The 26,917-nt window shown below is 42.0% G+C and overlaps 1 protein-coding gene across 1 annotated transcript in view; it reads left to right on the forward strand.

The window, feature by feature from the left end:
- The first annotated feature begins 219 nt into the window (after positions 1–219).
- ZNHIT6 (zinc finger HIT-type containing 6) overlaps positions 220–26,917 on the forward strand; it is a 32,542-nt gene continuing 5,844 nt past the window's right edge. Inside the window, exons 1-8 of the mRNA XM_040565526.1 lie at positions 220–360; positions 1,538–1,603; positions 1,684–1,790; positions 1,878–1,963; positions 3,290–3,393; positions 12,151–12,219; positions 13,008–13,088; positions 13,581–13,661. Coding sequence (XP_040421460.1) covers positions 293–360; positions 1,538–1,603; positions 1,684–1,790; positions 1,878–1,963; positions 3,290–3,393; positions 12,151–12,219; positions 13,008–13,088; positions 13,581–13,661 — 662 coding nt within the window. The 5' untranslated portion in view covers positions 220–292. The remainder of the gene's footprint in view (positions 361–1,537; positions 1,604–1,683; positions 1,791–1,877; positions 1,964–3,289; positions 3,394–12,150; positions 12,220–13,007; positions 13,089–13,580; positions 13,662–26,917) is intronic.

The following is a 26,917-nucleotide window of genomic DNA, read 5'->3' on the forward strand; positions in this document are numbered from 1 at the left end:
AGCTCTGGCACAACTCTGTCCCATAGTGTTGTGAAGGTACCTTCCCTCAGCTGTTAATTGTTGATGGTTGGAGGCAATCGTCTCCTTTGTTACCCTGAATTTTAGAGCAAACCCTGACCTAGACTACGGCTGTGTGTCACAACCCTGCTGTCCCTGCTGAGGCAGGGAGGATTTCCACCTGCGAGGGCCGCAGAGGCCGCCGCGAGCCGCCAGGCGGCGCCGCCGGCCGGGGGAAGGCCTCGGCCGGGCTCGCCCCGTCGGGCCCCGCGTGCGGAGGCGGCGCCGCGCAGCCATGGCGGGGCAGGGCGGCCCCGGGAGCCCCGGGCGGGCGGCCGGGGGGCGGAAGATGTCCCTGCAGAGGTAGGGGCGCGGGGACGGGGCGGCCTCGCAGCCCCCGGGCTGCGCCCTCGGTTCCCCTCGCGGCCGCGGCCCGGCCCGGGGGGCGCCTCCCGTCCCGGGGGCTCCGGGGCCGCCGCGGGGAGGCTGCGGCCCGCGTGCGACCTGCGGCGGCCTCTCCCCACCGCGAGGCCGCTGCTCCGGGCCGGGCCTGCCCAGCGGGGTCCGAGCCCTTCGGCGCCGCCCTGCGCCGGGCATCCTCGCTCCTGCCGCCGCGCCTGGGAGGGAGGAGCGGCGGTGCGGCGCCGTGCGGCCGGCCTGGCTGCCCGACAGGGTGCGGGGCGGCTGGGCAGCGGGCAGGGGCTGGGAGGCAGGGAGGCACCCCCAGGAGGCACCGGGTTTGGTCTCTGCCAGCTCGTGTTGGTTGCAGCGGAGGAGCGTTTAAGATGTGACAAAGTAGTAGGAAGCTCAGGGTAATGGCTGTTTCAGGCTCTGTTTCGCAGGGCGTGCAGCACTCGTCGTGCTCACCTTCTCCTCTTAAAAAGAGGGGAGATGTCATTTTTGTACCGGCCTAGTTAAAAAGCGGGAGGCTGTGTGTGCGGAGGAGCGCACAGCGAGGCTGTGTTTGGTAGCGGGGTTTGTAGGGCTTGCCCGTTGTGCCTGTGGTGGGTGCCCTCAATGCGGGCCGGCCCGGCTGCCAGCCGGCACTTCTGCTGGCTCTGTCAGCATGGGTTACCTGCCCTGCTGGGGAAAGGAGGTGTGCAGGTCATAGTGTGAATCCCAGACACTGATGCACCCAGTTTTAGACAGATGAAAAGTAATAATGCACATTATGAGTAATATAAATGCAGAAAGGCATTGATAGAGCAGGCTGCAAAGCATAAAGTGATGCAGCCTTGCTGTGCTTCCAGCCCTGCATTAGCTTGGTGTTCCTCAAAGCATCTCTGCGGTGCATTTTAATATCGGTAGGACCCCGCTACGTGTTTGGAGATATTCACCATAGCTCATGTTGCTGCGTCCACTAGCTTATCAAATCCAAGCTATCCGTGCTTTCCCTCTCTCCTTTCAAGGTTCAGGTAACGTTATCCAAACGTGACAGCTGATGGCACCGTGCCTGCCTGTTGGGTGGTGCCCTCCCAAGCCACTGCCAGCTGGGCACAAAGCTGCCACTTTCCTAAGAGATGTTTTCTGCTTCTTTCAGATGTGAAACATGTAGTGAAGAGGAAGCTAAGTACAGATGTCCGCGATGCATGAAATATTCGTGCAGGTATCTGTTATCTAAATTAAGCTGTTACGTTTCTTGTGCTGAGTGTGGCGTATTAATGGTTCTTTTTTGTGTCGTTTCAGTCTATCGTGTGTAAAGAAGCATAAGCTTGCACTGAGCTGTAATGGAGTCAGGGATAAGACATCATTTATCTCTGTAAATGAATTTACCGATTTGAACCTTCTGAGCGGTAAGAATATTCCATGTGCTTTTTAAAATTCACCATTTGTAGTAGGTTAGCACTACGTTTTTTTTCTATTCTGTTTTTTGCTTTCAGATTACCGTTTCCTGGAAGATGTAGGAAGGACAGCTGATGCTGCTGCTCGAGATCTTTCTGTGCATAGGCCAACAACAAATAAATTTGTAAGTTTTAAATTAGCAGCTTGGCCTGTTGGAGATAGGGTTGACTACCTTTACATTCCCACTGAGACAGTCCGAGTCCAGATTTCAGAGCTGATACCTTTACTGTGAAGGTATGGATGACCCTGGATTTTAGAGCCAGAAATCAAGAAAGGTCTCCAGGTTTATGTTGTAGTAGTACCGATGGCTACATCCAGTTGCTTAGAAGAATAAATTGCTAACAGTCTGTGCATTCTTAAAATACTTGATGCGTGGCTGTTCTCCTGGGTTGAGAATGACAGATGTGTATTAAGAGAGCCTGATTGCTCCTTTCTACCTCCACAACTTTTCTGAATTCTTACATACAATATTCCCATGTAAACAACATGGGATTTTTTGGCATTTTTTTGCCTAAAAAGTTTTACATGCTTCCCCATTTACCAAACCAAGATAACTAGAGTTCTGCAAAGAATAAATGTAAGCAACTGTGAAGTAAAAGCTAACGTGCTAAAGATGAGAGGCGATTTTTCTTGAAACTGCTGCAGTTCCAGTAGAGCATCAATGAGATCATGGAATTAGATGTCATTTCCTAAAAGCCCTATGACAGAACAGGGAAGACCAAGATCAAGAAGTATAAAAACCAAAATGCACTCCAAAATAAGTTGTCTCATTTGTGCGTCAGAAAAAGGCATAAGGGCCCTGTTTTCCAATCCTGTGAAAATACTTTTTAATATAGTATTCAACTCCTCAGTTGGAGAGAATTCATGTTGTTTTTTTACTGCCAAGTAGATTTAAAGTCTTCTCTGTCTCTTAAGCTGCTGTCATACTCTGTATTATAACCATGTCTTGAAAATGTGTGTTGAAGATGGTGAGATGCTCCAGAGGCAGCAGTTTTTAGGCGTCTTTGCAGGATGATATCCTTCACGCTACCTTCAGACAGGAATTTATTAGAGTGGCTGAGTTGTTGCTTGTGTGTCCCATCCACTAGCAGGGTTGTAGCTCAAAACCCAGCTCTGTGGATGGTTTTACACCCACAGTGGTTGTTTGTGACTTTCACAATATGTTGAAGAGCTTTAACTGGAAAAGAAAAGAGGTCATTGGCATGTTGTTCTTAACTGTGGAAAACTTCACCTGAAAATGTTTCAGGTAGTGTCCATTCTTGCTTTATTGACTTTCTCATTCACAATGTTTTGTTTTTTTTTTCCAAAAGTCAAAGTTCTACATTAAATGTGGCCTTTTCTGTAATGTCCTCATAATTCCTTTATGATTTACTCTTCATTTTTTATTTTAATGTTCCAGCTTTGTGTATATTGTTCGTATTCAAAAAAATGTATTTTTATTTTTTGCTAGATAAATTACTTGCGAAACAGAGCTCGAAGGCATAATATCAACCTGAAGACACTGCCCATTGGATTTACAAAAAGAAGAGAAAATTCAACCATCTTCAATAAGAAGTGAGTCTTCAGTCGGTTAGTCAGCAATGTTTTGCTTTTGCTGAACCCATAATGATGGGAGTCTAAATTCATACTGATATGCTTGCTTTTAAAATCTGTTATGCTTTTTTTTTTTTTTACAAAAGCTATTTAGATTTAATATTTCCTGCTGCAGTTTTTCATTTTTAGTCTCATTGAGCTCAGTTTTATAGCTTACACAATTCATGTTTTATTTTGAAAAATACCAACGTTAAGTAGGAGGAGAAGGAGGAATTAGTACTGTTGTGATTTTCGTTTGTTAAATGGGATTCTGAAGGTTTTGGGGGGTTTTGTTGTTGGAAGAAGAAAACATTCCTTTAAAGGTTTACAGTAGAATATTGATGTAGAATGGTTGCTGAAAATTCCTCTCTCTGAAAATAGCTGTCTTTAAGTCTGAAAGGGGTGCTTCCAGTCCATCTACCTGCTGCATGCCATCTTAGGGTTGACGTATGTTGTAGCATGTGCACAGCTTAGACAACTGCAGACAGACAGATATGAAGTCAGGAAGAAGGCTAAAATTAAGAAGACTTTAGACGTGCTTTCTTTTATCTACTATTGTAGGTTTTCTCTGGTATCCAGACTTTGTGTTTAAAGCATTTTTGTTTGTTTGTTTTCGTTTTTTTTTGTTTGTTTTTTACTATGAAAAAAGTACTGCAGAGTACTCTGTTACGACAGGAAACAGATCACGTTCAGCTTGAAGATCTGTGCTTCTTACAGTAATTAGATATGTTGGCTATCCCTGCTGGCTCCTCCTCTTCTGTTCTTCATATTCTTAGTTCTGGTGGCAAGTTCTGGTTTCAGTGTGCATTTTTCCCTCTGTTCTTGTAACTTACAAACCACGATCTAACGAGCGGTGGCTGGAAGGGGTGAGGTGCCTGTGGCTGGGGAGCAGCCACCAGGTGTCTCTCTCTAATAACCAACCTGAAAAGCTGCTCAGCACACTTCCCAGTATCATCTAGTATCATCTCTTCTCATCTCTGCCATTCTGAGACACGAGCTTTTTTTTTTTTTTTTTTTTTAACACAAATATCGTAATTTTTAGCAGAACGTAAGGCATAGAAAGTTGTAGAAGTGTAACCTTTAACAGTTACATAATTTGCAAGCTCTGCCAGAGCAAATCCATGACAGACCCATGGAAAGAAAGGAAATTTGGGGTGTTTTCTCCATCACTGGGGATCTCTCTAGCCACATGAGCAGAGGCTGTCTGTCTCTGTACTGCCTTCCTTTGCTTTGGCCACACATTCAGCCTTCTACAGATATCTTGTGCTGGGCTCATACTATTGAAGTATCTCAGGCTGAGCTGCGGCGTTTCCTCAGTGTTGTGGATAAAACAAAATGGGCATCCCTGGCAGTACAGGGTAAGGGAGTCGTGTTACAGAGCCAGAGCAAGGGCAGAAGGCCCAGAGATGCTGGGATCAGCAGCTTGGTATCTAAAGACAGAAGAACAGAAGAGGCACAGATGCAGGGATTTTGACCCTATTGGTAGGATCCCGGGCACAGTGCAATCCTGTGCTGACAGAAATTTGCCTTCAGGTAACATGTTCTTCAGTTCTTTTTCTCTAGAAAGTTTTTTTGGGTAGGTACTGAAATGTACCTTCTGTTGATAACGGATGAAGCTTTAAGCAGGTTACAGTTTCACGTGTTTCTGTTGTTTAACAATGGCAGATTTAAAACCTAAAAGGATGGGGCAAAGAAAGTGACATTGGCAAATAGGTATGGAAGTATCTCACAGGCCGTCTGGGATGATGCCTTATTGTTTGTCAACTGTGAGGTCCTGGGGTGTTTTTTTGTGGTTGATTTGGAATGTTATCCTTTCCGGGGCTTTCAGATCCCAGCAGAAAGAACATGGTAACGTTCTCTGTCCTAAGAGGATAGGAAGTAACCCTCTGCTTCCTGCACATGCTGCCCAAGGGAACGGGGCATGCTCTGTGATAACTACAAGAAGGACGTTTCCTCTCTGGTGCTGCTACTGTTCACCCAGCAGTGGGCTGTTTGAATTCAGTGATGTAGATTAAAAACTAATTATTTTTAATTTTATTTTTTGTAATTGGCACGTTTTGCCTGCTCCTTCTGTGGGTGCCTGAGGAATCAAACCCAAGGTTTGATCGAACCAAAAAGTATCAGCCATTTGATACCCGTCCCGTGTGATTTCATGATATGACCCCTAACTTTTGTTGAATGTTACATCCAAGTGGGGTAAAGCTGTGCAAATAGTTGCTTTCTATGAGCTTAACACCTGATTCTTGTCGGGCTCTGGTGTGTCTGCACTTCGGTAGCTCTGAACCCCTTCTCACGCTGTTTGTCTGTCGGGGTTTGTGGAGGGGTTGCTCTGGAGGGTGCAGATTGGAAGCTGTGCTGCATATGTGTGTGGAGAGCTGAGAATCTTCTCTGATGTCTTCTTCACACTCTCCGTGGGAGCCAAGCTGTTAGGCTATACAAGGCAGGAATGAAAGTAATCCAAAACTAGGAAGTACAAGATGTATTCTTGTGTCATCCCCTGCCCCTGCCAGCTCTGGAGGACAAATCAGTGGTTGTTTAGATGTGTTAACCAGACTCTTCATTTCCCAGTTTCCATTAGTTGGTTGTTTCCATTAGTATTGTGAAAGCATACGTGCCAGTGCTGGGTAACACACGGGTTAGATTAACTTGCAGTATCAAGCAATCCAGATACCGGAGGGTCAGTAGAGAATGGAGTTTGAGTCCAGTTTGTGAACTCCTGCCTGTAGGCCTTCTGACTTGCAGGTGGTTTAGGCCACCTTATTTGCAAATTCTTTTTAATGCACTGCTTCATCGTACCTTTGCTGTAGTGCCCTCATTTTCCAATAGAAGTGCTAGTTCCCCTTCTGGAAGAGGTGCTGCCATGGAATTGGGGTGCGCTGCTGTGACAGGGAGCCTTCGGGAGAGGGCTGCAGGGTGTGACCAGGCCGGGCAGCAAGAGGGGAGCTCCAGCCAGCAGGGCACACGGGAGTAGCAGGGGGAGCTTGCAGCTTGTGCCTGTTGCATCCTCAGCAGGAGCTGATTTCAGCAACGAGAAGCTGAGGTGGGGCAGTGCAGCTCCACTTCCTCGGCTCTGCAGTCTGCAGCCCTGCTCAGCCCCCCTCTGCTGCTTGTCTGCCTGGGCACCTCCACCCTGCCCCCTGCCTCATCCCGTCTGCGCACAGCACCCCTGCACAGAACCTGTGGAGACTTGAAGACAAGGAAGGAAGGAAGGAGGGATGCAGCTCCCCCCAGGTGGGAGGCGTTCCTGCAGGTTGGGAACCTCTGATCACGTCGTGTACGTGGGAGAAGAGGGGATCCTCTCCTTTGTCTCTCTTCTTTGATTTAATAGTGTGAATAAAATCTGGTGTGGAGGCTTGGGATTAGTAGTGGGTGATAGTTCGTGCTGTGGAAGTTACTTCTGAGGTGCTTATGAAAGCCCTAAAATGTCAAGTCTTTAATCCTCAACTAGGTAAAGATAATCAGCGTGAATTTTTTGAAGTGTTGCTGGTCTTGAGAATTTACCAAGAAGTTACATGAGCAGGTTTTGGGGCTCATATTACACTGCTGGAGCCCTTAAGCTTGAATTTAGTTGTTACTTAGTACTGAGGGCAGGATCTGTGTGCATTTCTGCAAATCAGTAGCTTTCCAGATATCCCCATGTCAAAATGAATAGCTACTGAGTTCTGTAGCTGACATTTTTTTACTTTTTTTTATTTTAGCAACTGAAATTTTTTATTCTCATAGTGAGTCTGATGCTCATTTTGTTTACTTGCAGAAGTTAAAGAGGACGGTAGTTTTTTGGGTTTTTTTTGAGAATTACAGTTTGGGTTACTCACTCAGCCTTAGCAGCATCCCCTTGCCTTACCCAGGACTCTCAGTTCAAGCCTATCGCGTTTGATTATTGCAACACAGGCGGTTAGTAACATCTCCTGCTGTTGTGAGGCCCCCTTGTAGAAGACCATATGTGCTACAGCGGAAGTGCGCTTCAGTTTCTTCATCGATTGTCATGCTGTTTACTGTAACTAGGAAACATTTGAACTTTCAGGAGAAATATTTCATTGTTTTATTGTTTATACATCAAATCCAGGAATAAGCTTAATGAAATTTCAACAAAATGGAGACATCCTCTTTTGTGTGCTGCTGCTAGAAGTACAGCAGCAGTCATTTTGGCACTAGGAGCACATAGTTGGTGGCGGAGGGGAGAAGGAAACCATCACGCTTCTGTATGTTCTCATTTGTTAATGGTGTTTTGACTCCACAAGGGAATCTAGTCACTTAGTTGTGCTGAATCTCTGTTGCTTAAGTTCAGAAAGGTAACGTTATCCAAAGGAGTGGATAGTGAAGGCCCTGTGTTGCAGTTAAACTTCAGTGTGTTAGGTGAGAGTACAGGGCATTGTCAAATTAAAGGTAACTGGTCCTTCATTGAGCTTATCTATTTCCTCTTCATCTCTTTTATCAATGTAAAATAACATAGATGGGAAATACTACAGTATTTGTGCTTCGATGTAATATGTCACACATACTTATTTAAAACATTTCAAGAATATTAGTTGCTAAATGGAAACAAAATTGTCAGAGATCTTTGATAGACCAACCCTTAGGTACTTCTGCAGAGCCAGAACTACAATTGGTATCTTAAGATGTGATGAATTTGGAACTTTCTGTCATTATATTTATATTTTACACATCTATATAAATACACGTGTGAAAAGTTTTATATATATATAATAGGTTTTTAATATAGGTTTTCTCTATAAAAATAAATATATATGTATAAAGCTCTTTATATATATATGTGTACTTCTGCAGTGATCTAGACAAAATTGACTGTTCAGAGGAAACTAGGTAAAAATGTTAAGCTTCATGAAACATTTATATTATATGAAACATTTGTGTATGAAATTGTAACAATCTCAGATGTTTTGAGAAATATGTAGGCTTTGGACCCCTTTTAAAAATCCTTCAAGGTACGTATGGGGGCGCTCCAAATCCCGCAATCCTTTGTAGCACCCTAGGCAGATGCTAGATCTGTCCCGTACCTCCCAGCACCCGTACTGCATACACCCACAGAGCTTGGAACATCTCCCTGGGTGCTGTGTTAAATGTAAAAGGCAGTGAAGAAAACCTTTGCAGCTGTGTCCAGAGCTACTTGAAGGTAACAGCCACATTGTGCGTGTCATTGCAGTCTTTGTAATATCAGAAATAAAAATCTTTCAGTTCTAGCTTTCAGAAATTGAAATATCACTTGCACGTGGTTCAGGAGAAAAAAAGCAGTGAGGAAAAATGAAGTTGATTACAAAAAGTAGTTTTTTGGAAGTCTTAGGTAAAATGAGAGGGAGAGGGTTATTTGTTGTAGAAGAGCAGTAATTGCAGAACAGCCTGTGCAGCTCTGAGCATAATTTGCAGCTACATCTCACGCAAGGGAAGCGGTGCTTGGCTCCTCTTACTCCTTCTGATCGGCTTGTATGGCTCTGAAGCAGGCAAAATAGGATATGAAGCCAAGCGGTGCAGGGATGGGCGATGATGCTGCTCTTACTGGCATCAAGGATGTGCTGTGCCTCATCCAGATCCATGCAGTTTGGTAGTTTTATAGTCAGTGCCTTGGTATTCAAGAAAACCATGGGCTGGCATTGCTCGGCAGCTGAGCGGCGTGGAGCACTTGGAGCAGTGAGCTGTTACTCAGCTGCAGATGACTGACTCAATTAAGCGTTTCATTTAGAAAATGAACATGGTACATGACAGTTATATTTGAAGGAAATACTGCCCCAGTGAGCCATAATGGAAAATGAAGTCAGTGAGATCTGGAGCCAGGATATCTAATTTTAATCTGAACTTTTTGTGAAGGAGCTTTGATAGCATCTACAGTTGACATCAAGTTCTCTAATTGAGCAGAAATCAGTGATGGTGAGGGATGCTTCACTTTAATAGGAGGGATCCAGCAGGTCGTTACAAATTTTTTCTACTTATGGAAACTTACCGTGTAAAGGTATTGCTGTTTTTCAAGGCTTCATTTGACAGCAAAGTGTGTGAGGCTATTCCAGTTCTAAGCTTCTTTATCCCTTGCCTTCTTCTACCTAGCTCTCAGTCTATCTTACCTCTTACTGTTTGCCATTTACGTTCAGGCAAGAATACTTCAAAGAGAGATGAAGTAAGTAACACCGGTTTAGGTTTAGTGTGCTGACAATATCGACATTTCTGTTTTTCCAGTGGAACCTTCTGACAAGGAATGATATTTTTAAATGTAGAGTTCAGACTTCTGATTCATAACTCTTTCTATGCACTAATCCGTGGACTAGGTTGTGCCTGGAAGGGGGAGGGAGGCAGGGCGAAAGTCTGAAAAGAGCCCTCTTAAGCTGATTATACAGCTGCAGCGACGGACTGAGTCTGCCTCAGTGAGCCCACAGGGAACTGGTCTTGCATGTGAAATCAGGATGTGCTGTGTGACTACAGTTTCTGCAGACACAAAGAGTATTCCTAGCAACAGGTAGCAGATAGCTGGAAGTAGTTCTGGAACATTTCTGTTTCAAGTGCCTGTGTTAGAGCCAGCCCTACAAGCCACATCCGTGCTTCTGTGACCTGTGTCACACCGTGCTGGGCCCAGCTGGGAGAGGCAGGTCTGCAGTGCTCCCACTGCTCTGGCCGTCTTGATTAAAGGTTTGGCAGAAAGAAAGTTCACATCACTACAAGGCTTGGTCACTTAGAATACACGAGCATGGCCTGTTTGAACAAGTCGGTGGTGAATTAAATGAAAAATTGCTAGAAAGCCCCGCGTTAGTGGACAGTATATAACAAACGGTCCTGTAAGTATGTGTTTTAATAAGCATACCTACCCATCATTAGTGGTCACTGCAGCTAATGATAGTGAGCCTATTCCTGTTTAAAGATTGCAAACCTTTACCGAAGCCTGCTTGGGAAGATGCTTTGCATTAATACTGTGCCACGTTAAATGCCAGATACCACTGCAGCTTGCTCTCTGCACATGCTGGTGTTGATGCTTCCTTCAGTTGTGAGGATAAAGAATTAAAAACTGTTTCACTCACCCTGCAGAAGACTTTCAAAATTCCATTAAACTCACTGATTTTGAGTTACTTCAAAACTTTTTCAGTTCAGTAGTTTAAGTCGGCATCATAGCAATATGCAAAATAGCATAAAATCCGCGAGGCAAGATGTCAGTGAGCTTGTTCCATGTTACTTTGTGGACCTTAGCCCTCCTTAGTTCATTGTATTTGACTAGTAACTCCTTGGAAGGGTGCTTCTTGCTTGCTGCTCCCCCCCATCCCTTTCTTTTTTGGTAAAAGCGAAGACCACGGTACTTACACTGCAGGAAGCATAGTTCAGCTGTAAAGCTTAGCTTTAACCCAGAAATAACTAGATAAGGCAGTGAATATTTGGTAAGCGCACTTCATAAAGAGCCTGCATTTAAAAATTGATAAGATAGTTAATTGAGCTTAGCAACTAACTTGTTGACTGTTTTGCTGCTGGATACACATACCCTGTCTCCGCAGCTGACTAGACCCCGCTGGATAATGTTCCATCTGCCCGATAAGCAAATGAGAGAGCAAGTTGGAGCAACGTGTTTGTTTTTAATTGTGGTACCAGAACCTTCGCATAACCGATGCTGATTATCTTGGATATAATGATTCATAGCTCTTAAGTAGTTTATAAAAAAAAAAAAAAAGTACCACCACCACCGCTCAAAGTTCCTGTGCTTCAGTTAGATGTCTGGCGTCTGCTTTCTAAATGGCACTAGTCCGTCCCTCCTTCCTCTCCCAAATCTGTACTGTTTGTCACGAGTGTAAAATTCGGAACCAGAGCAAAGGGCCTTGCACCTACCTTTTAGACTGCTCTTTTTTTTTTTTTTAATGAGATTTCGTTTAGAAGAAGATTGTTACATGCACTATACAGAGTGGGAGAGTTTGAAACAATGAAAGGAAGAATGGCTGGTCTTAAGTCATTATTGACTTCTGCAGATTCTCTGCAAATGAGAGACAAAGCCAGAGATTTTCTAGTCATAGAGGGGTGTCCTGTAGGCAGTACTGCCTTTCTTGACATGATACTGCGCTGGAACCATGCTCCAGGAGTTTCTGTTCTCAGGTACTAATTGCGCTAGCTTTAAAGGGAAGATGGTTTTACAGCCCACAAAGTGGAGAAGGGATTGTGGCATCAATTTCTGTGTCTACCAAGAGTTTCCTGATATTTCTGTAAAGCGTTTATTCTTTCCAACTTTTGTTAACCCTGTTATGCCAAAACGCAGCTTCCCTCCCTGCCCCAGCACCTTTTGTGGTCAGAAAGACGAGTCCTTTGTTTTGTGGGGAGCCTGGCCTCCGCTCGGACCTGTGGCTGTTGTTGCGCTGGGTTGGCAGTCTGGCCTGGGTGATATGCCAAAAAGTATTTTCCTTTTCTCAAATGAAAGGGCAGCTGTGCGCATAGAAAGTCAGCTGGAAGATGTTCCCTTTTAAAACGTGAAATGCTGCTGATCAGTTGATTGGTGGTACCGTGCCTGTATTTGCAAGGAAGAGGTTTTCACCCCAAAAGGACTTGAAATTCAGCAGGAGCTGGGATCATTGCCTCTTTCTGAGTGCCCCTCTCAGCTCCTCTGTGTGCTGCTTTACTCTTTGAAAATGCCATTCAAAATCTTTACTATATATTGTATCCTGCACTTGTGTCATAGGCTACCAAGCTTTATCATAGGAAAAAAAATGGCAGTTACCAGCTAACACTAGTAAGGCATTAACAGCATGCATTTCTTTTTCTTTTCAGGGAGCAAAAGTTCTACTGGCATTTGAAGCTTGTATTTCCTCACTGTCATGCTGAATACACTTTAAAAAGGTACAAGCTTGATAAACAGATTTGTATAAAGTTTAAATTCTTCTGCTGGAATTAAACTGGAAAACATTTTGATCAGTTCTTAAATATTTCTATTATACAAGGTAAACTTTAATATTATTTTCTGCCTTAATTACAGGGGCATTTAAATTAACGTTGTGTAGTATTTTAGTCCTTGAAAGCTAGTGGGCTTTTCAAATCATGTGAAATATTTCATTGCTAGTCCTTCCTTGATGTAAAGAGAACTGCTTGTATATTCATGGTGGTGACATGCTGTACAGCTAATCTATTCTGCTCTCCTGGAGCAGGGATTCAGCAGGATTTCACTTTCCTCTCCGCTTGTGCGCTGGAGCTGACCTTCACATACGATGAAATGGTTGCATTGTTTCCTTTGTAGGAAAGCCCATAAGCACATTTTGCAAAATCCCCAAACTAAGCTTTTATTGACAAATCCTTCTTTCTCCTTTTTTCCTAGCCTGAAGGGGTATGAGAAGTACGCCCGCATCTACTTCTGGGCTGTACGAACAGCATGTTATGCTGCAGGGTTTGAAACTAGAGATACTCATCTGTTTACTCCTTGTGGATGCCAGTGAAGTCCCAGTGTTGAAACTGAGATAGAGCTGTCAATTACCTGTGCTGTATTGATACACATTTATAATCCTCCTATAAAGCGCTCAGTTGTACCACTGTAGCATGCAAATACACAGTTTCCTTTAAATGACTCAGATAATAGATTTTTGTGTACACGATGAAGCATGTCTTATGTATTTGATTTTTATCTTTTGTGAAAGGGTGCCAGAGGATAAAATGCTCACCGATATCCTTAAGCCCTACATTGATCCAGTGGAGTCAGATCCTGTAGTTTGTCAAAGGTGCGTACTGAATAACTTTCTGTCTAATTCACTAATAAAAGAAAGGAGTCATCCTGAACAGATTGCTTAAAGTAGCTGCACTTTCAATATGAAAGGTTGAGGTCCCTGTCAGCAGGACATCCTTAATTCCTGTGGCAAAAACCATCCCAACTTTCACAATTAAGTAACCCTGGAATATAGCCACTAAGTTTAAATCAGTAGAAGATTAAGACATTGACTCATAGCATACAGATCAAATAAAGCAACTGTAATTCTAAAAAATATGACCATAATTATCTGCAGTGAACCTTTTCTTTGGAGGAATTAGAAAAACACACTAGTAATTATAGCCCTAATTTTTAGAAGATACTCAACATATGGCAAACACTTGTTTTTTATAAAGAAATAAATGCTTTTGCTTGTTGACATACAAAAGATATCCATCTCTTATGGATGATAAGAGTCTGAAGTACATCATTGTCTCTTCATCTGTTGCTTATTCTTTTTTTTCAGATTAAAAATCTATACAATGTCTCCTCAGTCAGATGTACAAATTTTAATGAAAATAGAAAACAGGAAGCAAAACTCTATCAGGTAAGATGGTTCTTTAGTTTGTGTGCTTCTTAATTAAGGATAGAAAAAAATATATAAATACGTTTCTTAGTCTTTAGTATCACAGGGACAAATCACATATCTCATGGATTAAGCTGTGAGTAATTACCAGCCATTTTAAGTGATTCCGCAAAAAACATTATTTCTTTGTCTTTTAATATATCAACATTGAAATTTCTGCACGATCGGTAAATTCAGCCAAGTCAGACTTGGACAATTTAAGAAGCCGTGGCACTCACGGCTGCATCAGTGGACTGGTGAGTGTGCCTGTGCCTGAACTGCTTCAGCAGCAGTCCGTGCAAGTGTTTGAGTGTTTGCGCTGAAGTTGGGTTTGTGTTAAATGCTAAATTAATGTATTGACCAGCTGAAGTGTAGTGTCCATTCTCTTCTATAAGCTCCTCTGTGGATATGTGAACCTCTCAAGGGAGTCAGCTGGGGAGCTGTCTTTTTCAAGCCACCATTGCAGCAGAAATTACTTCTCAGCATCCAGTCACTGAATTGGAAGTAACATATTTTTCTCAACGTTACTAGCTCATTACTCTTCATGTTAAGATATTGCTGGGTGTGGGCTTTTAAGTTTCCAGAGTTTTGACTTGTGAAAAATTGTTTTCTTTGTTTCCAGAACAGACAATAATAATCTTGGACTTCAAAATTAAACTTTAAATAAATAATTTTTGATGGTATTTATACCATTTTGAAGACTCCACCCTGTTGTCATTGTTACTGAAAAGGATATGTACCAGCTTTAATATCATAGCTTATTGTGGTTGACCAGTGATTCCTAGTTAGGGTTCTTAAAGTACATTCTTTTCTTCAAATGTAACAAATGGAAATAATATACTTCCCTGAAGCATGGTATGTTATTTCTAAGGGGAAGAAAAAAGGTATAGTAAAAGAACGCCAGTTGTAACAGAACTTCATGTTTGTGCTATGTTTCTCTTTCCCAGTAAGTATTATTCAGAAGTGAGTAACATACTTCCAGCATTCAAGCCACAAATATAAACTCCTCATGGTTTTGATTTTTTTTCCCTCTTTGCAATCACTACTTGAAATAAGGTTGTAAAATTTGCCATCAGAGTTCTCAGCTACAAACCTGTTGGTTTTGAGTGAAATGTGTGGACTGACTTCCGTTTACTTCAAGAATGGCCTAATTCTCTACATTTGGGGGGGGCAATTAAAAATGCTGGTATTGTGAGCTAACCTGAAAAGTTCCATGTGGAAGGGTGCAGGCAGGTGAAGCTTTCTCAGGTTTCTCTCTCTGCTGTATTTCCCAGTGCTCCGTGAATTCAGTTCAGGCACTTTAGCCGTGCAGGTTGTGTATGGTGTTGTACCCAAGTAAAAAAGACCTTCTAGAACTTAGTGCTAGGAAACAGCATCAGAACAATTTCCCATTTTACAATACTTTATGGCAGACTTGGGCTCAGCTGTCAATAGTGGTATTCGGGACGGGTTTCCACAGCATGAACAACTTCTGTCCCCTTTGCAGATTAACGTAGGAAAAACTGAGAGTGCATTCAGCTAGTTACTGCTGTACATCATTCTGCAGTGCATGGTTGGAAAGGCAGTATTCAGGTGATGGTACTGAATATTCATTTGTATTTTTAAAATATAGTCATTTATACACAGATTTTTTTCACTGTTATTTTAGTTTTAAGCTTGTGGCGGCTTTTTCAGTTACAGAAGTGTTAATGACTGCTTAAACTGCTACTTAAACTTTCAGATAGGTGCTTGGAAGAAAAATTTGCTTTTGCAATAGCAGGTTAAATCCACCTTTCAGTCGTTTGAAGTAGGATAGTAGTGCAGAAAGCTTGAGAAGGAAACCAATTTCATATCAAGTGGACAATTCCTTTTGCTCATTGGTTCCTTTTGTTACTTAACCATTTTCATCTTCTGAAATGGGTATAATGCTTCCTTAGCCCATGTGCTTGAGAGAAAATCATTTTTCATGAAGCTTTTTAGAAGAATCTCAGAAGTTGTGCTATCTGCAAAATAAATATAAATAGCCTGAAATTGGAGTTTCACTCCAACACTTCCAGAATCGTCTTTATTTTCCAATATCAAAGTTATAGTAATTAGTATTTAATCAGTGAATCATACATTTTAAGAAGAACTGTAGGAAGTTAACAAGAAGTCTTTTGGATGAGAAACGCAACTCCTTGTTGGTAGAGCAGGCCCTGCTGTGGCAGCGGGGGCAGGTCACGGAAGCAGCACACTGAAAGAAAATCCTGCTTCAGAAAGGAAAGGACAAAGTTGGTTTGACACGATGGGACTGCCAGCTCAGCAGAAGAGCATCTTCTGTCAACATGAGCTGGGGCTCTGCCAGCAGGCTCTCGGTGTAGTTGTGCTAGCAGAGTTGTTGTGACAAAGGCTCTCGGAGGGAATTTAAGCTTTTACTGTAGTTGCGTTATAGTTAAGAGAGAATTTATTTTGATTTTGGCTCCTTTTGGCTCCCCGCTGTTAAATTAATTAGGGTGTGCGTTGTCTCACAGTAAAAACTCAGTACCTGGGGCAGCAGTGGGAGTACTTGATACTTGCCACTGATGCAGACCAGCTTGTGTCTTAGCGGTGGGGAGCTGCTGGTTTGTGAAGTCATCACTGTCACTGTGAGCTCACTCATCCTGTGCCACCTCCCCTGCCTGGTTTTAGGCTGTGGGCTCCTGTAGGGCAGAACCCTCTTCATTCCTCTTTGTCACTCTGGGGACAGCAGCCTGGAGGAATGCGGTTGGTGTAGTCTACGAATCGTGCAAGTCTACATAAATACTCTGTTATCCAGCACTTCCTCTGGTCCACCAGAGAATTATTTCTCCACAAGTAGTAGGTTAGTAGGAAGGCTGTAAAAATGTATTTGTTTGAGTGGATGTTGGTTTTAGGCTTAGCAGAACCATTTAAGAAAAATACTTTTCATAGCTGGGATTATGTATTATTGAGTCAGTGCAGTGGTGTTTCAGAGAACATCTAAGTAGGATTATTATGGGTTATAAATGTTAGTCTGCTAGTTTTAAGTATGTTACAGAAGGATTTTAGTATTTCCTGCAAATGTTTATGAAACAGGAGTTTGTGGTTTACTTTTGTCTGTTTTCTGCACTTCACAGCAAACAATCCTTTCAGTTTTGAAAGTCCTTTGCAGAATGCTTTAAATTGGGGATGGAGGGGAAGGGGGAGGCTTTTTTTCTTTATCCAGAAGTATAAATTATCCACGCAGTGCAGATTTCTGCTTCTTCACAGGAGTTCTGCAGAACTTCAGAAATGCACTGTTGTGTGGCTCTCGCGGAGAGCTGCCAAGCAGCATGGTGCTGGCTTTCTCCCTGCTAGGTGCTTTTTGTGATCCCTGGTGACAGTTCTTAGCGAACTTTCCCATCTGTGATAAGCTCTTGTGGGTTTCTGTTTTTGTTGTTCCTCATCCTGATCTCTAGCTCTTCTCTACAACCAGTTTCTAAAATTGCTTTCGGTTTGAGCTGGTAGCACCCCACAGTTGTTCAGAGTAGCCTAAAGCGTGATCTCCCCTCGTGTCCTCTTGTCCGCATCTGTCACCTAATGCTCTATGGCACTGCACCCGTTACACCACTCGATAGTCTTGTCGTGTAATTGCACTTACTTTATAAGGAATCTTGTGAAGGAGGGTTTAAAAACATGAGTGTTACACAACTCTTCTTTCTTTAAAACTTTGGTTTGGAAAAAATCTGCATTTGAATGGGTTGTTATAATAGTTTTCCGTTTTGTGGTGCTCGCCTCTATCACCTGTTACGCAATATTTAGTTGGTGTCCATTCTGTCCTTGGCTGAAAATATTCCAAGAAAGGTTTAGCTGCTGCCTCTTGGATGATTTTTACAGTCTACATTCTTTTATAAAATAGTCTTTTCTTTCTTCAGGATAAATTAATGTCCTGACTGTCTTCAGTCCTTTATTTGGGATGCCTTCAAAGTGACTTCATATGGTAAGAGCATTGCTTTTTCCACTAAGGAAAGAAAAAATGCAACTGCCAAATTATACAGTCTGGTTTGGGAAATACACCTTCTTTTTCTTCTCTTCCTGAGAATTGCCTTATTAGGCTTTGTGTAACTAAAAAAAGCATAAACAAAAATCCGAAATCCAGCAGATCCTTGATATTTGTTACAGCTAAGTTAGTGGCCAGAGTTTTGGGGGGTTTTGTGACTGTAGATTCTAATGGGATCATTACTTACGCTTGCTTACCATAGAAGATGAACTTATTTCTACATGAGAATGAACTGCAACAGACCAGGTTTACAGTAGATGTTTTTCTCTCTCTGAGACAATTAAATAAAGATCTCCTTTACTGCGTTCATAACATCTTGCATGAAGCTAGTTGAGATAGTTGTCTGTCTTTAGACACTCTTGTTTAGTTTAATGGAATTAAAAATAATGGTTTCTTAAACATCGTTGTTAGGTCCTTTATAGGTCATTTTTCTTCTTTGACTATTAGTGTATTCAGAATGACATGTAAACATTGTTTCAGCATAAGTCATTGTAGAACACTTTGGAGGCACTGCCAGAACATTTAGATGTGTGGAAAATTGAGGCTGCTTGGCCTTCTAAAGCCTTGCAAAGCCCACTACTTTTGGGGGACCATGTCCTCCAAGGAACTCTAGCTTTCCTGTTGTAAACCAGCCACACCACGCAGGGGTGTTGATGTATAGGATCGGTTGTAGCATTGATGTTTGTATCAGTGGTACTGGTGCAGCTCATGATTCAATTACTCAGAAAGCCAAAAATATCCAAAGCATTTTTGTACCGGTTCCAGCATCAGGGGGCTTCTTGCTTTGTGTGGTGACATTGGCTGGTGCACATGAGAATACTGGCATGTTTGCTGCTTAATTCTTGTGGACCACTGGGAAGAAAATTTGCTAAACAAGTATCAGAGGTTCTCCTCTACTAAATGTCATTGCTTTATGGTGGTGAACGCTTATTTTGCTTCAACTGATCCAGTGCAGTTGCTTCCCAGAAGCCTGGATGATGTTAGTAATGTTGGAGCACTTCCCTGTCTCAAGATCAGCTGGCAGAAATGAGAGTTATTTCCTTGGATGACTGAGTTCTGTGCTCAAAGAGAATTTTCTTTTGTAGTCCATTGTTTTTCAGCATCTGCGGGTTAGATCACATTAGTAGGTCGCAGTAGTCACAGTAATAGATTTAGGAAGATGAAGTCAGTTCTTTTTGCTTCAGTGCGTGTGCGCCAACAGACTTTTAGAAAATTGCCTTGGAATTCCAAGAGTAATATAAATGCAATGGAATCGAATCTTTTTAAATGCAAAACTTACATAGATTTGATTATTTTCTTGTTGTTTTTTTTTAAAGTCTGTTATACCTGATATTTTGTCAGTGATTGTAAGAGTATCAAATACTGCTATCTTTAAACACATCAGAGCCTCAAATATCAAGTGTCAGTGTCTTCCTTGGATGGTGATAATTTTTCATACTGTCTTCCTAGGGCAATTCCTTCTGCATTATCATTTGTGAATAACTCCATGTGAAACCAGTACAGCTTATAGTTTTTGTTTTCTGCTTTTCATAGGTGATTTGGTTGCTTAAAAAAATCAGTGCAACCAGTGCGGTGCTCAGATCAATTTTTATCGTCATATTAAGAACTCATTTCAAAACTACTACTTCATTCATCTAGCAAAACAAAAGGCTGGAATGGGCCCTTCTCAGGCATTCTTTTTTTCCCTGCATTTTCTGCAAGTGTTGAAAAGTGTGGGGTGGTTTATTTAATATTCCCTAGTCTTACTTAGGAAGCAATTTCTCTTCACATTTATGTAGTGCTTGGTATACATGAGACAGGAATTACGGATACAAATCCCTGGCTGAACTGCTGGCCTTGGCATGAGTTGGAACAGACCCCAGGCTGGCTTTAGCCTATGCCAGCAGAAGATTGACAGTAGAATTCATTACTCTTCTCGAGCTCACAGCAGCTGGCACAAAAGCAGCTCTGCCTGCTTTACAAAGGCAGGGAGTTAGCTTACAATAGTTATTCTTCACTGCACAACTCTAGTCAGGCTCTGGCTACTTTGTCCTGTTCAAGGGGAAATCAAATTTGTTCAGTAGTCTGTTTCTTAAACACAGTGCTCCTGTGTATTACTTGCTGCTGTCTTTTCCCAGAGTGCTGGGTTTTGTTTTTTGTTAAAACTTTTGCTTTTCTTCCTGAATACTTTACTATGTTTTCTTATAGGTCACTTTCATCTTCCCAGGTTTGTTACTGCAGCCATTTCAGTGTCATTTTTCACTTGCTCCCTCTTTCTCTGAACATCGGTCTCCCTGCTGACAAAAGCGATGGAGAGCAACAGATTCCAGGATGTACAACTTTTACTGTAAAAAGTAGTCAGTTTTCCTTTCTTTCTACTTACGTTCTTAATCGAAATCATCTTACACAACATAAAAGGAAAGCAGAAAACTAGTCATTGCTGACTATAAAAAGTACGTATGATGTGAATCTGTAGCATGCACAGCTAAATGTTTATGATGTCTGACTATAATTACTTGACCTTTGAGAAGATTTTTGGGATGGTTCCAAAGAAAACAGAATTTGTCTATCTTACTATCTTGAGCAATCATTCATTTTTTCTTTTCCTGAAAAGAATTCCTTTATGAACCAGTATGCGCCTGTTTTTTAAAGTAACAATCCAGCGTTTTGTAACCAATGCTGAATTCTTTTGGATGAACTGTTTTATAATTAATGGTATTGCATTAGGATTTCTGGAGTGTCCCAGCTAGAGAGTCTCAGGCTGAGACATCTATTGCACAAAGATTTATTTGAAATTGCTCTCTCTGCTCCAAAATTCTGCAGTCTGTGTTGCGGCAAGTTAGATCCAGACCACTTACAGAGGAAAAATGTGTGAGTAAGTAAAGAGGTGGAGGATAAGATAACAATAAAAGTGTTAGTGTTGGCTTCACCCGAGTGGTTTGCCCTGTCTAGTCATCTGGTGGTGATCTGCAGGTACCACAGGCAGGCTTAAAGACCTTCAGAGCCTTCACGCTTTCAAAGCAAGTAGGCAGGCCCCAAATTGTGAAAGATGAGGAAAAGTGTACACCGTAGCCTCTTTTCTGCATCATAACTGGGCTTATTAGCATGGGAGCGATGTGCCCAGCATATGCACAAGCCGATTTTCTCTCCTCTCTCTGAGTAAGTGTTCGTCTAGGAATGGGTTTCCAGAACCGTCTCTTCTGGGGGGAAGAGAGGAACTTGTGCATACGGCTGTAACGTGTAATGTACATATGGTGTGGAAAAAGCCTTCACTGAAGTCCGTGCACAGTGCACCATGCGTACCTAGGGCATACCTCAAGGCAAGAAGACAGGCCATGAAGCCCGAGAGACAACTGCAGACTGGAAAAAACCCTGTTGAATAAACTGCCGCCCCTCGGCTAGGGGAGGGACTTGCTGAAGGTGGGTTGTAGATTGGAGGAAACATTCAAACCATTTGTCCTGATCCAGCCTAGCTTAAGTGTCGTGCTGTGAGACGTACTGAGGGTTTAATTCAGCTGTATCTACCTCGATTGCTCTTCAGTGTCTTCGAGAAGGGGAGAGAGGCTATGCCTCAGAGTATGTTCAGCTGTGCCTTGGAAGGAAGAGGCACGGTGAGGCTCTGACTTGAAGCTAGCCGAGTTTCTCAGGTTTGGGGACCAGGCAGCACAGGGAGGCCGGAGTAAAACGCTTCTAGAAGCAAAGATACAAACTCGTTTGTGTTTGAGAGCAGTCAAAGCGATAGACTGAACTTGGAAGCTGCAGCGCTGTGAAAAATGGCAGCTCAGCCATTGGTGTTTTCACAGAGGCAGAGGAAAGGGGAACCTCTTTGTGCTCCAGTGGGAAAGGCGAGATCCTGTTATTTCCTTGTGATGCTGCCAAAGGGGAATCCCTCTGTTTTTTCGCTTTCCTGACGGAAATGAGCAAGGACTGATTGTTTCGACCCCGCCAAAGAGGGAATTGACCTTCCTGCTTGTTTGCCAAGAAAATAATTTGTTTTCTTTATTTCATAGCTTTTCCTTTTCATTGTAAAGCGTTAGTAACCCCTTAATGGAAGGTTTATTGAGCTGTGGTTTCCATGCAAAGAAGTGTAAATTTGTGGATACGTTTCCAAAACTTAGTGCAGAGGGTTAGAAGTGTTCAGGCTATCTTCATGGGAGGCAAATTGGAAAACTTGGAATTTGCTATCAAGGGATCCTAAATCACAGAAGTATCAATTCGGTTTTCTGAAGTAGCGGTTCATTAGACTAGCTCAAGTGTAATAAGAAAATTATTGCCAGCATACAAAGGGTAATTTCTCATCAGCTTTATATTTCTGTTAATTTTGTCAGTGCACTGCTGACTTGCATTAAGTTGTCAATGAGATTTGACCTATTAGTTTTCTGAACTCGGTATATCAGAGTTTTTCATGTCCTTTGTTACTCCTTTGTAACCCCCCCCCCCACACCTCTAAGACTCCTTGCAGTAATGTTTCATGGGGCACTGTAACAGAAGGACTGTAAAGCAGATCTGTGACATTTACTTTTCCTCCATGAACATGCCAGTATTTTGTTAATGGCAAAGTTACAGAACTTGACTTCCCTGGATTTTTGGGGAACCACCCACAGCTTTTGCTTGCACTAGAGATGCCACTAGTATCTTTGCAGGTTTTGAAACTTCAGGAATTCGTCTTCAGTATTAAACCCGCTCTCTTTCTAATAACTTTTCCCTTGTGCAATTTCATTTTCCCTTTAGGCCTTCTGGCTATCATTAACTTATTAGGCTGGTTAGCTTCTTTATCTCAAGCATGTAGCAGCAGCATACGATTGCAGAGTACCCTTTCACAGTATATCTGCACTGTACAATGTAGATTCGTAAACCTTAAGCTCCTGAGCAGTTTGTGAAGCTTCATGGCAAATTTCTGTATGTATAAAGGACTGTTGGCTGTCATGCACTTGAGCCATAGTATCTTTACTTGCTGGATTTTATTATTTCTTTTCATTATGTCTTAGGAGATGGGGAAAATATTTGCTTTCTTGAAATTCAGTATCACTGTTTCTGTATTCTTTGAACCAAATTCTTCTGAATCCAAGAAAATGACATTAGTTAGCTTCATATTTTCCTCCTGCTTGTTTTGTTGTACTTTCTCCAATAACTAAAAGATTCAGAATGGTTCGTACTTGAGTTAATCTTTAGATTGTTGTTTTGCATCCTGAGTCCACTTACCACATCTCGCCTAATGCTCTGTCCACTCAGTTGTTGCAACAGATGCCTTATCTGTGTTATGTTGTTTGCCATCAACTGATATTTTTTTTCCGTGGTTGTCATTAAAGAACTTTTGCTGTTTTTTTTTTTTTTTCCCTTCATGCAATTGCCTCATTCTCAAGAGGTTTAGACAAGGACAGCCTTTGTGCTTCTGCAGTGACATACTTGTACTCTTACATTGCTTATCTCTTCTTTCCCCAAACTGCTTTGTATATTTGCTAGGGTGAAAGTGAACAAACCAATGAATCTTTCTGGACAGCTACTATTGTGCCTGATAATTTAGGTGACAGTTAGTGTCCCTGTTATAGCTTGTCTTAATAGGGTCTTTGTGTGAAGATGGTCTGTGGTAGAGATACGGCAAGGAAAAGGAACAGTGTCATGGTTTCCTCGTTACTCTGAAGTGGCTTTATGCATTTGAAGCGTGTAGGTATAGTGAGGAGGTGGCGATGAAGTCTGAGATGCCTTCCTGGTGCGCTGACAACGTGTCTTCCTCTGCATTGTTAATTGTATCCCAATGGGACTGGTGGGCCAAATGCTGAAAATAAGAAGTTGCTTGTCCTAATTTTCCTTTTTCTTTTCTGGAAAAAAAAGGGAAAAATGACTGTACAGTGATGGAACTTGTTGCTGAAAATGGCCATCTGATTCAGAAAGAGATTGGTCAGGCATCTGTTCTGGATCGGTGTAGGTTAAGCTATGCAGGTTTTGACAGCAGGGAGGAGAGGTTAGTGTTTGTCAAGGCAGACTGTGGACGTCCTGCACTGGGAGAGAAACCATAAAGCAAAAGTGGAAGGAGGAGCCTAGGAAGTTTTAAAATAGTTGTGTAAACTGTATTATATTTTTTGTATTAGAATATTAACTTAAACTTGGTCGGACCCTCCTCTCTCTTTCCTTAAGAGTGGTCAAGCAAAGCAGAGACTTCCGTGTTTTTCAGCTGCTGTTATTAATTATGTTACAAAGGAAGCATTACGGCAAGTAATTTCCTTTATTGTTTTCTTTTTTTTTAAGGACTCTGCCTTTTTGTTTATTGTATTTCTGTAATTCTTTTTCACGCATAAGGACTAACAAAATTCACTGTGTTCCAGATTTTTAGAATGTCAAAATTCTGGTGAGAAAGTTAAATATTAAAAGTCTGCGTTGTTTTGGTACATTGTGTTTACTTTCTGCCATATAAGCCTCCTTTCATATCTATTCAAGAGTGCATTTCACTACTTCCATGTTCACCAAATCATAACCACACGACGAGGTTATTCACCACTTAGGAATGAAAGTCCATCTGTTAGTTATTATCTTTGCTATGCTGCAGCTCTTCACAAGGAGTGCTTGGGAGAGCCTTTAAATGCTGTACCCAGTCTTTGCTCTCTTCTGGGGAAACGCAGATAGCTGGAAAATGCTGCCTGCCTTACTTGGGGGATGTGGGGGAGAAATCCTCCTGCCCATAATTTAACAGAAGTTTGAGTGTGGATTTTAAGATTAGGCCCGAAATAGATACCATGATTTATTGTATCTGAATTATGCCAACTGGATACCTAGATGTTTCCACTGAGTTCTAGGAAGAAAAAATGTCTTTGTTTAAAATATGAGTAAAAGCTTTAATTTATATCTCTCACAGGAAAACTATGAACATCATTACACAAGCATGCATCTTACTAATATTTGCAGTTTTAGATTGGGAAAACTTTTTTGCTCTTTTCTTCCAGTAGCTAGAAGACTAAATGAGAGAAGTAACATGGTTACAACTTATCTTTAATTCCAGATTGCAGATTTTTCTTTATTATTAAAATCAAAGTTCCTGTCGATGACATTCAGGAAAACCTGATCAGCAGGGAATTTCCTGCTGTCTGAATTTGTGGAGACAAGTTACACCACTGCGACGACAGCCGTAGGCTCCATCTGAGGGAGGTTGTTGTGATGCAGTGACCTAATGGAGCATTCCTGCGGGGGGAGACAGATTAGGAGGCCGAATTTTTGAATTCCTGGAAGGTAGCAGAATAACTATAGATAGTGAAACTGGCCTTTGCAGATACAGATGCTATCAGAAGTGCAGAGCCATGTGAATTTCAGCATTTGTGAAAGGTAACAAAGCAATTCATAGGGTAAATGTAAAAGATTATATGGGAACTGATGTGGGATTGCTGAATCTTGTTAAATTTTCTCAATTGTCTCAATTTTTGTAGGCTTTTAAACTGCCTGCTGGCAGGCAAATTCTGTTTAATTTTTGTCCTTTAAAAAGCAGTTATTGTTATTTCATCCCAGCTAAAACCAAAGCTGTTATGTGCCAAGAGTGTCTCTTTGTGGTCCTTATAAATGGAATCTTCTTATTAAGAAGAAATCCAGGCCCATTTCTTGCTTCATGACATGGGCGTAAAGCCTTGCCTGGGGCAAGATAACAATCTGGAAAATGTATTAGGCGGCGGGTGTAGGATGAGGAGACTGAGAGAATGTATGGAAGGGGCAGTAAATGGAAGTAAATACCATAGAGGAAGGAAGATTCAGAGGGAAAAGCACAGTGAGAAGTCCTGCCGAGTGTAAGAACTGGGAAGCTGAATGAGGCAAGGAGGGACAGCAACGTGTGTTCACTACCAGAACAGGACAGCTTCTCTGCATCAGGATGCTTAGCCACAACTTAAAAAAGAAAACCTCCGTGTCTTATTTGTGTCTTTCCAAATGTGCAGTTTGGGGTTGTGGTGCATCACATCAAGGTTTGAACTTGAACAGCACGCTGAAGGAAGGGCGTGAAAAAAGGTGCAGCCAGCCATAGGTTCTTGCTGAGCAGGCCAGGCAATGCTAGTGATACAGGAGAAGTAGGTAACGTGATGGTAAAGGGGTATCTGCTCCGAGCTCTCACCACACCATCCCCAGGCGTGGTGACACCGCTTCCCTGCAGCTCCTCATGCTGCTGAGCAGTCACAAGACTTGTAAGAAGCCATTCCATTTTTTAGGATTCATGCTTTTTGGTTTTTCTTCAAATAGGTCTACCCTTTTCATAAGTAAAAACTGAGACTGGGGTGAATTTGGGTTTCTAGAAATGCTGTACAGGGCGGTTGTCTTTTGGCCACAGGCCTGTGCTGCTCTCCCCACTGGTGTGCAGCTGTGTTCTGCTTCTGGGGTACAAGTGGGAAGGTTTTTCTCATGACAAAGTCCTTCAGAGAGAACCTGAAGTCAGCCTTGCTCTGCGAGCCATCCTGTATTTGACTGAAATTGAATGACAAGTATTAGTTTTCTTTTCAGATCTTTAAACATGCACAGTCGAGGAAAAGATTGACAGGTGGATTAGCAGAAAACCTCAACTTGTGCTTGTATATTGAGTAAGGAGTGTGGTAGACTGAGGTCTTTTGGATAGAATGGGCACTAACAGCACTAAAGTTAGAAAAAGAGAGACTTTAAGCTCCTTTGTTATATTCTCCCTGAAGTTTACAGACTAGATCATGAACTAAACTTTGGGGTTTTTCTCTGTCATTGTCAAACAGTACCATTTACTAAACAGAAAAAAAGATAAAGCTCTGACTGTAGTGATCTAACACTTCAGTAATTTACTATCATAAAATAGTTTTAAGTACAAATGTTTTATCTTATGCCAAGCTGGACGCTGGAGATGTTTTGTCTAAAACATGAGATAATGGAAAGTGTATTGTGGCATGTGAATTAGTTTAGCCTCTTGGTGGTAAACGTTTGCTTAACCAGAAAAGAATGTGTTGAGGTCCTTGCCAAAGGAAAGGTATCGCCATGCTTTGCATTTAGAGTACTGTAAATAAAGCAGTAAATATGTTTCTGTTCGTGTGTGTTAATCCCCGAGTTATGAATGCATTCATTCAATGAGAAATGTAATATACTGTTATCCCTTCTAAAGGGTTTCAGGAAGAACAGGTCATAATTACTTTGGGTTAAGAGAAACTTGAAACCAAATATTTTCATGATGATTGAAGTCGAATATGAGAGAGAAATAGTTTTTGCTCAAACTAAGTTTCCCTTAAATCCCAAGAACTCAAATCCTGCTTTGCCTTCAATATTCTTCTTGTCTGCTGAC

The sequence above is a fragment of the Cygnus olor genome, chromosome 8 (genome assembly GCF_009769625.2).
Source record: "Cygnus olor isolate bCygOlo1 chromosome 8, bCygOlo1.pri.v2, whole genome shotgun sequence".
NCBI classification, from domain to species: Eukaryota; Metazoa; Chordata; class Aves; order Anseriformes; family Anatidae; genus Cygnus; species Cygnus olor.